At 39.1% G+C, this 13,271-nt stretch overlaps 1 protein-coding gene across 1 annotated transcript in view; it reads left to right on the top strand.

The window, feature by feature from the left end:
* The window catches only part of ltn1 (listerin E3 ubiquitin protein ligase 1), a 119,125-nt gene that overhangs the window by 10,897 nt on the left and 94,957 nt on the right, over nucleotides 1-13,271 (top strand). The window contains exons 3-8 of the mRNA XM_059968094.1: nucleotides 2,897-2,995; nucleotides 5,215-5,445; nucleotides 7,135-7,187; nucleotides 7,377-7,557; nucleotides 9,065-9,238; nucleotides 11,743-11,933. Coding sequence (XP_059824077.1) covers nucleotides 2,897-2,995; nucleotides 5,215-5,445; nucleotides 7,135-7,187; nucleotides 7,377-7,557; nucleotides 9,065-9,238; nucleotides 11,743-11,933 — 929 coding nt within the window. The remainder of the gene's footprint in view (nucleotides 1-2,896; nucleotides 2,996-5,214; nucleotides 5,446-7,134; nucleotides 7,188-7,376; nucleotides 7,558-9,064; nucleotides 9,239-11,742; nucleotides 11,934-13,271) is intronic.

Here is a 13,271-nt window from a genome sequence, read left to right as displayed (position 1 = left end):
ATAAATACCCTAACTCCTCAACCCTTGTCCCAACAATCAGCAGCCATGGACTCCTCTAAGCAGCTGCCTAGAACTCTGAAAATTAAAATAAATGATGCCCATAAAGCAGGAGAAGGCTATGAGAAAATAGAAAAGTGTTTTCAGGTAGCTGTTTCCTCAGTTCGTAATATTTAAGAAATGGCAGTTAACAGAAACAGTGGAGGTCAAGTTGAGGTCTGGAAGACCAAGAAAACTTTCCGAGAGAACTGCTCGTAGGTTTGCTAGAAAGGCAAATCAAAACCCCCGTTTAACTGCCAAAGACCTTCAGGAAGATTTAGCAGACTCTGGAGTGGTGGTGCACTGTTCTACTGTGCAGCGATAACTGCACAAATATGACCTTCATGGAGGAGTCATCAGAAGAAAACTTTTCCTGCATCCTCACCACAATATTCAGCATCAAAAGTTTGCCTGATGCAGTTTGGAAACAAGTCCTATGGACTGATGAAATTAAAATAGAACTTTTTGGCTGCAATGAGCAAATGTATGTTTGGAGAAAAAAGGGTGCAGAATTTCATGAAAAGAACACCTCTCCAACAGTTAAGCATGGGGGTGGATCAATCATGCTTTGGGCTTGTGTTGCAGCCAGTGGCACGGGGAACATTTCACTGATAGAGGGAAGAATGAATTGAATTAAATACCAACAAATTCTAGAAGCAAACATCACACCATCTGTAGAAAATAGCTGAAGATGAAAAGAGGATGGCTTCTACAACAGGATAATGATGCTAAACACACCTCAAAATCCACAATGGATTACCTCAAGAGGTGCAAGCTAAGGTTTTGCCATGGCCCTCACAATCCCCCGACCTAAACATCATCAAAAATCTGTGGATAGACCTCAAAAGAGCAGTGTATGCAAGATGGCCCAAGAATCTCACAGAACTAGAAGCCTTTTGCAAGGAAGAATGGGTGAAAATCCCCTAAACAAGAATCAAAAGACTCTTAGCTGGCTACAAAAAGCATTTACAAGCTGTGATACTTGTCAAAGGGGGTGTTACAATAAACAGTGGGTGCAGGAGTAGTCCATTCTGCCCTTCAAGCCAGCACCGCCATTCACTGTGATCATGGCTAATCATCCATAATCAGTACTCGGCTACTGCCTTCTTCCCATATCCCTTGACTCCACTATCTTTCAGAGCTCTATCTTAACTCTTTATTGAAAGCATCCAGAGAATTGGCCTCCACTGCCTTCTGAGATAGAGCATTCCACAGATCCACAACTCTCTGGGTGAAATAGTTCTTCCTGAACTCCGTTCTAAATGGCCTACCCCTTATTCTTAAACTGTGGCCTCTGGTTCTGGTCTCCCCCAACATCGGGAACATGTTTCCTGCCTCTAGCGTGTCCAATCCCTTAATAATCTTATATGTTTCAATCAGAGCCCCTCTCATCCTGCTAAATTCCAAGTTACTAAGAACTGACCATGCAGGGTGCTCAAACTTTTGCTTTGGGCCTTTTTCCTTTTTTGTTATTTTGAAACTGTAGAAGATGGAAATAAAAAAGTAACCTTGCTTAAAGTATTAAAGAAATGTGTCATCTTTAACTTTATACCTTTTGGAAATCAGGTCATCTTTTACTAGTTTAGCTATTCACAGTAACAGAAATTTTGACCGGGGTGCCCAAACTTTTGCATGCCACTGTACATCCTGAAATTCTTTTTCTTCACAAGCATCCATGAAGACAGAGGAGTGCCCCAAAGAATGAATGACAGTTGAATGTTAAAACCTCTAAGTCCCCCCCCCCCCACCACCAGCAAAAAAAAAGCATTGGTGCCCTCCACCGAGCACTCAAGCGTGCAGGAAAGCATCAATAAAGACACAGACTTGTAGTACCTCAAAGACTATCATTCACCCAGTAATTCAACACACCACAGGCTCTCTCTCTCCCTAATAAGTGAAAAAGTAATCAGTCTTTTGGCTTTCAGGATCTTTTTGGCTTGGTCCGTTTACAATACATGGGATTTGGAGAGCTGGAAATAAGAAACTGGAGCAAAAAAAGAAATATCTGGAGGAACTCAGTGGGGTAAGCAGCATGTCCTGATGCAGGGTCTTGACCCAAAATGGTGGTCATCTCTTTACCTCCACAGAGGCAACCTGACCCGCTGAGTTCCTCCAGTAGTTTACTTTTTGCTCTGTGTTATAGGGAATCATCGGCTGTGATTTTGTGGAAGCTTTCAACCATGTAAAAGAGCTTTTTCATGTAGAGGGTGTTGAGTAGACGGAGTGAGCTGCCAGAGAAGTGGTTGAAACAGATCCAGCAGTATAATTTAAGAAGCATTTGGGGTAGGACTTAGAATGATGTGAGCCAGATGCAGAAAACTGGGACAAGATGTGTGAGCACAGTGGTTGGCATGAACTCGGGGGGGGGGGGGTTAAAGGGCCTACATCCTTACTGTACTGCTCGATGACTCTCCAATACTTATCCTTCGGTCCACAATCTACAAGACGTGGGACTGGAAACTCTGAATGTTACTGTAAATTCAGGTTCTTTTTCGGTATCTGCAAGATTATCTTTTATTTATTTGTGTGATGGTACCATTAATGCGATATTAACATTGCTGTTTTAAATTGATTTCTAATGTCTCAGTATAGACAGATTATTTGGATAATTGGAAATTAATCTTTCTCTTTCAAGTTGTTTTGGAGTATTATTTGCCTGATATTTAAAAATTTATGCCACACAGTGAACAGAGTTAGTTTTAAATATTAAATTTAAAATCATATTTGAAGGGCATATATTGCATTGAGAGTTCTTCTTTGAGATACCCATATCTGTTAGTGTTCTTTCTGACGAGTTGAAAGTTTAATTTTTTTTCAATACTCTTGTATGCTCATTGACTACTTAATTGTTTCCTATAAGGCTTTACAAGAGTTTGCCACAATGTGCAAAGAGAAGGATCCTGAAAGTGTAAAAGGAGTTCTTCCTTATTGGTCAAGGATTTATTGCAAATTTTCTTTGGTAAGTTTCCATGAATTCCTTCTTCCCTTCTAACTACTGAACAGAATTTTGACTCTGAAACTTTCAATAAGTGAACTTTGCTACTTGGACATTGGCCTTTATAGTTATGAGGAGGTAGGCAATTTATAGTAACGCAAGGAAATTCATCAAAGGCAACCATGTGCAGGCAACACTACGTATTCATTTTTTTACAGTACAGTACAGGCCCTTCGGCCCACAATGTTGTTCCGACCCTTAAACCCTGCCTCCCATATAACCCTCCACTTTAAGTTCCTCCATATACCTGTATATTAGTCTCTTAGATTTCACTAGTGTATCTGCCTCCAGCACTAACTCAGGCAGTGCATTCCACACACCAACCACTCTCTGAGTAAAAAACCTTCCTCTAATATCCCCCTTGAACTTTCCTTAAGGCCATGTCCTCTTGTATTGAGCAGTGGTGCCCTGGGGAAGAGGCGCTGGCTGTCCACTCTATCTATTCCTCTTAATATCTTGAATACCTCTATCATGTCTCCTCTCATCCTCCTTCTCTCCAGAGAGTAAAGCCCTGGTTCCCTTAATCTCTGATCATAATGCATACTCTCTAAACCAGGCAGCATCCTGGTAAATCTCCTCTGTACCCTTTCCAATGCTTCCTCATCCTTCCTGTACTGAGGCGACCAGAACTGGACACAGTACTCCAAGTGTGGCCTAACCAGAGTTTTATAGAGCTGCATCATTACCCCGTGACTCTTAAATTCTATCCCTCAACTTATGAAAGCTAACACTCCATAAGCTTTCTTAACTACCCTATCTACCTGTGAGGCAATTTTCAGGGGTCTGTGGACATGTACCCCCAGATCCCTCTGCTCTTCCACACTTCCAAGTATCCTGCCATTTACTTTGTACTCTGCCTTGGAGTTTGTCCTTCCAAAGTGTACCACCTCACACTTCTCCGGGTTGAACTCCATCTGCCACTTCTCAGCCCATTTCTGCATCCTATCAATGTCCCTCTGCAATCTTCAACAATCCTGAACACTACCCACAACACCACCAACCTTTGTGTGGTCTGCAAACTTGCCAACCCACCCTTCTACCCGCACATCCAGGTCATTAATAAGAATCACGAAAAGTGATGTCCCAGAACAGATCCTTTTGGGACACCGCTAGTCACAACCCTCCAATCCGGCAAATGAGAGAGGCTGCTTATGTGTCTGATGGGACATCCAGTGTCTGGATGTTATGCTGCAACCCTGAAGCCTTAACCCAAGCTTAAGGGGAATGTAGGGATTGAGTGATTGCGATAGGTAGTGGGAGGAGGCAGAGGGTAGAAAGTAAGCAATTAAAGGTTGTTTGAGGGAGAGAGGCAGAGAAAACAATTGCAGCTAACAAAATTGAAGGTAAAGATTTCCTTTTGGGGCAAATGGTTCTACCTATTATCTCATTACCTCCCTCTTGCCTCTTCATATTGGCTGATTTTCCTCTTACCTTCTCAGTCCTGATGCAAGGGTCAGAAGCTAAAATATTGACTATCCATTTGCCTCCTTGGTGCTCCACTGGCTCACTGAGTTCTTCCTGTAGTCTAAACCTACTTATTTTCCAGCTGACCATGTTTTCCACGATAGTGGGACCATGATAAAATAAATACATCTCACAGGAAAGTTGTGACATATTCATTTACTCATCTAATATAATTGCTATTTGTTTTAAAAAAAACAATGACATGCCCAGTGGTGACATTTTACCTGCAGCTCCTCTTAAACTGAGCCACTATCTTTGTGTCATTCTATTGTTTACTTTGTGAGCTTCATAAGAGTCAAGAAATTTCATTGCACCCTGGTTCTATATGACACTAAACTAATAAACTAATCTGAATCGATTAAAACAAATCTTTAACAAATCTTTGTCCTGCCTTAATGAGGGGTCTCTGCTCAAAACATCAACCTTTTCAAAGATGCTGCCTGACCTGTTAAGTTCCTCCAGTGTATTGTGTCTATTACTCTGGATTTCCAGCATCTGTAGAATCTCTCTTGTTTTTAAATATTCATGCTCTTCATGTAATGAATAAATGTTTGTTAATGCAAAAGGCAGAGAAGTTGCCTGTTACTTATCAGTTATCAACAACTCGTTGAGTAAGTAAAGAAGGTGTAATTTAGGAGGAGAGACTGAAGATGCAGATGTGATATACCTTGGTAATATTTCTGTGTGCTTTTAATTTCTATTTTGCCCTCTCCTCTCAGGAGCATGACCGTAGAGTCCGAGAAGCAATTCAACAGGCATTTGAGTCACTCATTCTTCAGGTGAAGCGAAATTTAGCACCTTATTTGAAGAGTATAATGGGACATTGGCTAATTGCTCAGTGCGATACCTATGGTCCAGCAGCCTCAGCAGCAAAGATGGCATTTCAAGTCGCTTTTCCTCCAAATAAACAATCAGAGGCCGTGGCTTTTTGTAAAGAGGAAATTATGACTGTAAGTTTAAAAAAAAACTTCTAATGCATACCATGTAGGATTTAAACAAATATTCTGTTTTTGAGAGTTTGTGGCTTCTATCTTGAGTTGTAATCATTGTATTTTGTATAATTGTTTTTCTGTGCCTTAACATTAAATACTTCACACCACAGGGCAATGGTATAATTTAATCCACTTTGTGTTTCAATTCATGATAAGGTTTCTATGCTTTATTGGCTTGTTAAATCTTGTGCATAGTAATTTTAAGGATTGAAAATTTGAATTGTCGTGGTGTAAGCATACAATTTGATCTCAAATTATGAACCTAACAGCAGAACAATCAAAATACTTAACTGGCAAAATGGGCCCTTTTTTTTATAATGCAAGAAACGTCCTACCCAAATTTAAACTCTCATAAACGGCAACATGACTCCAACTAGGTAATATACTAGTCACGTCACTTTTGCGATACTGTATATACCAATTCTCTGTGAATAAAGCCCTGATGCTCATTGACAATATATCATTAGATCTCTTTAAGTTCTCATGCAAAATAAAGCACTTCTATCAGTACAGCAGTCTTAGTACTGTGCTCAGGTGCCACCCAGGAGTTTCCAGCTCAAATCTTTAGGGTATGATTTGATCATGATCTCCCATGTCATATGGCACAGCACATAATGAATAAAATACAAATGTCAGCAGTCCTGCCTTTCCCCAGAACAAAAAAACACCTTTTTCAGCCATTGCTGTCATCAGCCTTTGCTCAGATTCAACTTCATTCTTTTCCCCACATGTACATCGAAAAATACAGTGAAATGTGTTATTTGCTTTAACAACCAACACAACTTGCTGGGGGAAGCCTGCAAGTGGTACCACACATTTACTCACCAACATAGCATGCCCCCAATGTTCTACAGAACAATACAAGCAACAACAGTGAAAACAGAACAGCAAAACTAGCCCTTTCCACTGTTCACTGTTCTCTCTCTACCCCCTCTCTTCCCCCTCCCCCTTTCCCCCTCCCTCCCCCTCCCCCCATCCCACTACCAATTCTCCAGGCCTAGGACAGGCTGCCTCTGAGCAACTTTCACTGGACTTACGAATATCTCTGACTTCCCGTCAAATTGCAGTCTTAGGGCCTCAACTTCCTGACTTACCTACTTTGGTCTTTGACCTTTTGGCTTCAGTCTTTCATATTGAACCCGGGACTTACCAATAACGGGACCCTGAACTCTAGACTTGCCGACTTAGGGGGTCAGCAGCCCTCGTGCCTCTGTTTTGGTAGGACCTCTGATCGCAGGATCCGGCAGTCTGGTTTGGGGATGGGAGGCGCGTTCACCAGACCTTGTCTTTACTGGTCTTCGTTCACAGAGCTTGCCAACCCAATATCCACCCATAGGTGTCCTTGTAAGGGAAAAAAATTACTGCGCGGACACACAAGTATGTTTTAACTGGTGGGCGATTTCTGTTTTTTTAAAGGGCGGAAACTATCTTACCCTGTTGCAGCTTATCCTGATTCACTCTATGCTCATCTGATGTGGAACCTTCTTGCTTAATTATTTAGTGATATTCCCCCCCCCCCCCATTCATATACAACTTGTTTTCCAAGTCTTATTTGTAAGACTGGAATAATTTCATTGTTGAACTCCTTTATTAAGCTTCATATTGTAGATTTGTTTGTAATTATAGTTGTATTTCCCTATTTTACAGACTCTGTATGATAACATCATGAAGGAGACTCCTGAGACTCTCAGTGACCCACAGTAGGTTGTTTGTTTTTGAAGACTTTTAACTTTTGCAACAGTCAATTAAAGGTGTATTTCTTTAGGAATAGACAAATGAATCAAATTTGTTATTGTGTTAAGTAATTTGTGCATAAATGCTATTTTGTACTTGCTAATATTCAATTTGTATAAAAGCCAAAACAGTTCACTATTGCTGTTTTTCTTTAGAAGTGTTCCAGAAGAAGAAAGGGAAGCCAAATACTTCAGAGTTGTTACCAGTTCACTCTTGGCTTTGAAGAAGCTACTTGACCTTCTGCCTGAAAATGAAAATATGGTTCTGAAGGACAGACTAATAAAAACTTTATCACAGTCGAAGTTTTGGAAATACTGCAAGCATAAAAATCCACAGGTTTGATTAATATACTCGGAAATACAGAAAAAAAATATTGTTAAAATATTGCTAAGTTGCTATTGATCTTTTACATGAGGAAGTGTGGGCTCTTCTGCAGTGTAAGAGTCCTTAATTCACCATGAGCACTGGAGCAGTTCCTGGATGTAGATTACCAAGGGCAATAAGGATTGGCATTTTCTGCAGCCTTATCAGTAACGCCTATATCCTCAAAAACTCGAAAAAAAGATTGAATATACAAAATCCTTGACACCCCAACTCCTGACACCGTTTAGAAGAACATTGCAGGTAGTAGGGCCTATTCCTATGCTGTGCGGTTCTGTGTTCTACAAGCAAATCACGAATAATCTACTTAGAATTCAAAAGCGGAGGTCTTGCTTAACTAATTGTATTGAACTTCTCTGAAGAGGTAATACACAGTAGACGTATGTACAATGCTGTAAGTGTATTTTTTTTCCAGATCTTCAAAAGGTCATCAAAAAGTTAATCTATAATATTTTAACAAATAAAATCAGAAAATATGAAGTTAGGGAGAAATGAAGGTTTCTAGCTAGCTTTAAGTCAGGAAGCAGAGAGTGGGAGTAAATGGTAGCTATTCACAGTGAAAATAGGTGGGTTGCAGTGTTCCACAAGGATCAGCAGAGGGACCATTGATATCCACAATTTACACTCATAATTTGAGTTTGAAGTTGTGAAAACAATTTCTAAATTTGCAAATGATAATGCATGGTGAATTGGGGAGGTGTTTGTAGGTGTGATATGGCTAATTGGTAGTGAGGAAACCTTAGTAGATTAGAAAGACATAACATTTACAGAATGTGCATACAGTAAGCAGGTGAGGTAAATGTGAATTAGTATAGTATAGTTTGGTAGGAATAGTGAGGTCACTGGATACTTGGATAGTCATATCTACATGGATAACAGAAGAGCACTGAAGTACAGTTACATCATTCTCTAGTTGTAGCACGGGTTATACATAAAGCAAGCCAAGCTCCAGGGTTTGTTTATAGAGGGAAAGATTTGGAAAGTAAAGCTAAATCTGTATCAAACCATGGTTTGCAACAATTGTATACAGCACAGCTTGTCATTTCTTTTGGAAAAGGAGGCAATGGAGAGGGTGTATTTTTTAAAAAAAAAAGTGCCAGAAGTACAAGGGATTACTTAACAGGACAGGAAAAATGAGTAGCCCGAATCTCTTTTCATTATAATAGTTGACCTATCAGAGGTCTTTTAAAAAAGGAAAGATTTTGATAGCATGAGGAAAAGATGTTTTTGCTGATGGTGTCAGTATGGAAATCAGACTCCCTGATGCAGGCAAATTAACAATACACAGGAGTTAGCTTTTTTAAAAAAGCTCCATTTACGTTAGCATAACTTGAGGACTTCAAATTAATATTGTTTTAATACTTAATCCTTGGTTTACTTCAATTATTTTATAATCTGTATAAAAATATTTTATATTAACTGTGCAAAACCAAAGTTTCTACTGCTTTCTTTAATTTGCTAGATCCGATCAGCTTTCTTCGAGCTGATTATTGGTTTTTGCCAACATTTCCCTGAGCTGTTGAAGTGTAAAGCTGCAGAAGTCAGTCCAGCTGTACTGCTGAGCATAGATGATCTGGATCCAGTGGTGTGCCCTTCTGTCTGGGCAGCGGCACTTCATGTGCTCAGCTGCATTGAGGTAAAGTGAAAGATGGACAGTTTGATGCAAAGTTGATTTCTCTATTTAATACAAAAAATAGAGAAGAAATCCTTTTGAAGGTTTTGCTTTGTTGAAGTTATAAATTCTTTTCTATAAATAATTCGATCTTGGTTGATTCATCTAATCATGGACAAACAATAACCCTAAGCTTTGACAGCAAAGTTTCCTAGGTCTTCTGTTCCTGAATTACTTGCTTATGGATAGCAATTGACAATAGTATCGTAATCGACCTGTAATCTCCCATTGGACCTGCAGGCTGTTGGCATTTTATAAACATTTAACAAGACACTAAGATAAACTGAACAGCACCTTCCCTAATCCTCACCTGTCCCTAGTTCCAAACTCAATTTTATCCACTTTTTCTCCCATTTTCACTTCTTTGTGTCCAAATAACTCACCTCCTGTTCCCTCACTCATTACTTAGTACCCATATTCCTGGCTACCACTTGGTTTTAGAAAATGGGACACCTTTAGAGTGTCTTTTCAAACAGTATAGCACGGGGACATGTCCTTTGGCCCACAATGTCTATGCCAACTATGTTGCCAATTTGAACTAATCCCACCTGCCTGCACATTGTCTATACCTCTCTATACCCTGCCTGTCTGAATACTCTTAAAAGTTACTGGCATCATTTCTGCTGGCAAAACATTGTAGGCAACTACCACTCTTGGTGAATCAAAAATAAAACCTTTCTTATAAATCTCCTTTAAACTTTTCCCCCCTCACCTTAATTTTCCCCCCTCACCCTTTAGTATTTAATGTCTCTTTCCTGGGAGAAAGATTCTGATTGTCTGCACTATTTTCGTAATTTAATAAATTTTGATCATGTCACTATTCAAGGTTCAAGTTCAAAGAAAATTTATTATTAATGATGTGTGTGTGTGTGTGTGTGTCCGTCCGTCCGTCCGTCCGTCCGCGCACAACCCTGAGATTTATTTGCTTGTGGACAATCACAATAAATACTATCAATGATAGTCCACACCTAATAGGACAGACAAACAACCAATGTGTAAAAGACAAGAAGCTAGTCCTCCAATGCTCCAATGAAAACAACCCAGATTTGTCTGACCTCTCTTTACACTCTAATCCAGGCGATATCCTGGGGAACTTTTTGTGTATCCTGTCTGAACCCTCAGTACTTCGACATTTATATTCAATACCCAAACCCAATGAAGTCAAGTCTGTTGACTGCCATCATTACCATCCTATCTACTTGAATTGCCACTTACAGGGAGTTATGGACTTGCATGCCTGTACATTAATGCTCATAAGGGCACTGCAGTTAACGGTATACTTTCCTCTTGCATTTGACCTTCCAAAATGCAACACCTCACTCTTGCCTGGATTTAATTCCATCTGCCAATGCTGTGCTGATATTTCTAACTAATCTATACCCTCCTGAATTCTTTGACAACCTTCCTAGTTTCTACCATTTTTTATGTTGTGTGCAAACTTATTAATCATCTCAGCTACATTTTTGTCCAAATCTTTCACTTATGTAACAAGCAACATAGCATAATCTTTTTGAAATAGGACATCCGGTTCAGTAGTGCAGCAGCAAATAAGTTCTTCATTGCACCTCTGCATGCATGTAGTTGTTCACATGACAATAGAGTCAGTTTTGACCACTGATACCTTCCTCCCAGACAGAATAATGTGCCTCCATCGCCACCCTCCGTCTTGTATGGCGAAGCAATTTTGAATCCAATCTATTAAGTCTTCAGTTATCCCATGAGGGACCTTGTTGAAAGATTTACTGATATCCATGTATACAACATTCACTGTCATCAATCATCTTCATTACTTCTTTGAAAAGTTCAGTCATTTGTAATATGTGATCTCTCATGCACCATCTGTTTAGCACTCGCTTAAAGACTCGTGACATCAGTTTTATCTTTGTTCCTGACAGCTAATTTGAAATAAATTTAATAGGTTACCACTTCAGAAGTAAAATCTGTAGTCTTACTTCATAGTTTGTAGTTTGCCAGCTGCTGGTGTTTCAGGATTGTTTTGAGACGAGCTGCTATGATGCACCATTTGATGTCTTGCCACCGTGCAGGCAATGCTACAGGAATCCAGAATGCTTTGGGGAACAAGGTAGTCCCCCGAAATCCACAGATAAGGAGCTTTGGAAACAATGACCCTGGGCAGTAAGGTTGATGCAATAGGATTCAGATCAGTGGAATTTGCAGGGAATCTGCAGCAAGTTTCTATGAAGAATGTTGAAAAAGGCCTATATAATGATTCTCTGTTCTGTTTCAGATATTGCAGGTAATTTGGAATTAGCATCTATTTGGAGTGCAAGAGGGGAAAACCAGGAACACAGTTCCTGTCCTTGATTTAAACAATACATATAGCGTGAGATAATGTATTTAAAAGCCATCAAATTTTAAATCCTGTACATGAACTATTACTGACGTAGTCCTTTTCAGCCTTGGAGAGATTTTTTTTAAACTTCCTGTGTTTTTGATGTTTCTATTAGGATTGTTGGACCCATGTAAGTGCAAGAAAAGGAGTTTTGCCAAAATTATGGATGGTACTTAAAGAAGGTGGTCGAGGACTTGCTACTGTGATCTATCCAAATCTTTTACCATTTTTTAGCAAATTACCAGATGAAATAATTGTACCAAAGATGGAATTTTTTACTATTTTCTTCAGCACCTGTGCTAAGGGGTATGTTTTTTTTTATTATTCCTACACTGTGTAGACTCTATTGTGATGCAGCTACTTAGTTTGAAGCTTTTCTTTGTAAGCTATGTTATAATTAAAAACGTAGGGCCTGGAATACATATACGTGGAAAAGCCAATTATATAGATGAAGAACGAGGACAATTTTCTTACTGAAATATCAGATGTAGATTCCTTAGTCTAATAAATGTGTTAAAAGCAACAATTTTTTTTGTGTCAGACGAGTGAGGATAAGAAGATTACAGGATTACAGATGTAAAACAACATAGTTGCTCTTTCAGAGAGCAAGCACAGAAGTGACAGAGCAAATAGCGTCCTTTGCTCTAAGTTTCATTGATTTTAAGATTTTAGTAATTGAGTTAGCATACTACGAATTGGTCTTTAACCCAAACCTTCCTAATTACTTGGGGAAATAAACAGCCACAAAATAAAATAACATATTGGTAATGCCAGATGTCAAATTTCAGTACCAGCTAGCTTCTGGTTTAAAAAAAAAACAACATGACAACTTCTATTAAAAGGAACAAAGGCTATGCTGTTTGTTTCTGGTCAGCCAAATTCTGACGCATTTGATTTTGCTTCAGCTGACAGCATGCAGTCTCCATTTTAGGGCCTCACTGTCATTAGATTGAACTCTTAGCAACCTATAGGGATTGAGTGAGGTTTGAATATTATTGTCCTGTAATTTAAAGATGTATTTGAAAGGAAGGCAAGTGCTGTTGTTGTCAATTAGGCAGAATTTAAAAGTAGCATTAGAAAAATAAGATGCATCATGTTGCTGCAGTATTATATTCTCAAACTGTATTCAGCTAGTTGTTAGGGGAGAAGGACCTTTTCATGTATTTAATTGAGGCTGTCTTCAGTTACATGGAATGTGGAGCACAGGAAAATTACTTCTCAGGTTTTTATAAAGGTTTTGTTCAGTTTTCTGTGCTATTCACTTTGACCACTTGTGACATTTCTTTCTTAGTCCTGGTCACTATTAGCTGGGGATTTTTCCTGAATTTTCTCATCAGTTTATCTGCAAGTGCATGATGCAAATGTGTTCTTTTAAAATAATTATTTTTCTGTCTCCAAGCACCAATAATTTTTCCAAGATATAAATGTTTGTAAATTTAATAAGATGAAGCAGTGTACAGAATGGAACACATATTTTCATATTGTGTAAAATACACATTCCTTTCATTAAACACTGCTTGCATAATATTTCTCTCTACTCCAACAATTAGGTGTGCATAGTTTCTGCGAGCAAACATGGAATGGTGATTGTTGTGCTTTTGGAGCAACCAACTGGCTGGAGGAAGACGAGAAAGTAGTTGAATT

Source organism: Hypanus sabinus, chromosome 4, assembly GCF_030144855.1.
Source record: "Hypanus sabinus isolate sHypSab1 chromosome 4, sHypSab1.hap1, whole genome shotgun sequence".
In the NCBI taxonomy this organism is placed as follows: domain Eukaryota; kingdom Metazoa; phylum Chordata; class Chondrichthyes; order Myliobatiformes; family Dasyatidae; genus Hypanus; species Hypanus sabinus.
Note: the sequence above shows the minus strand (reverse complement) of the source record. Positions and strands in the feature narration are given on the sequence as shown.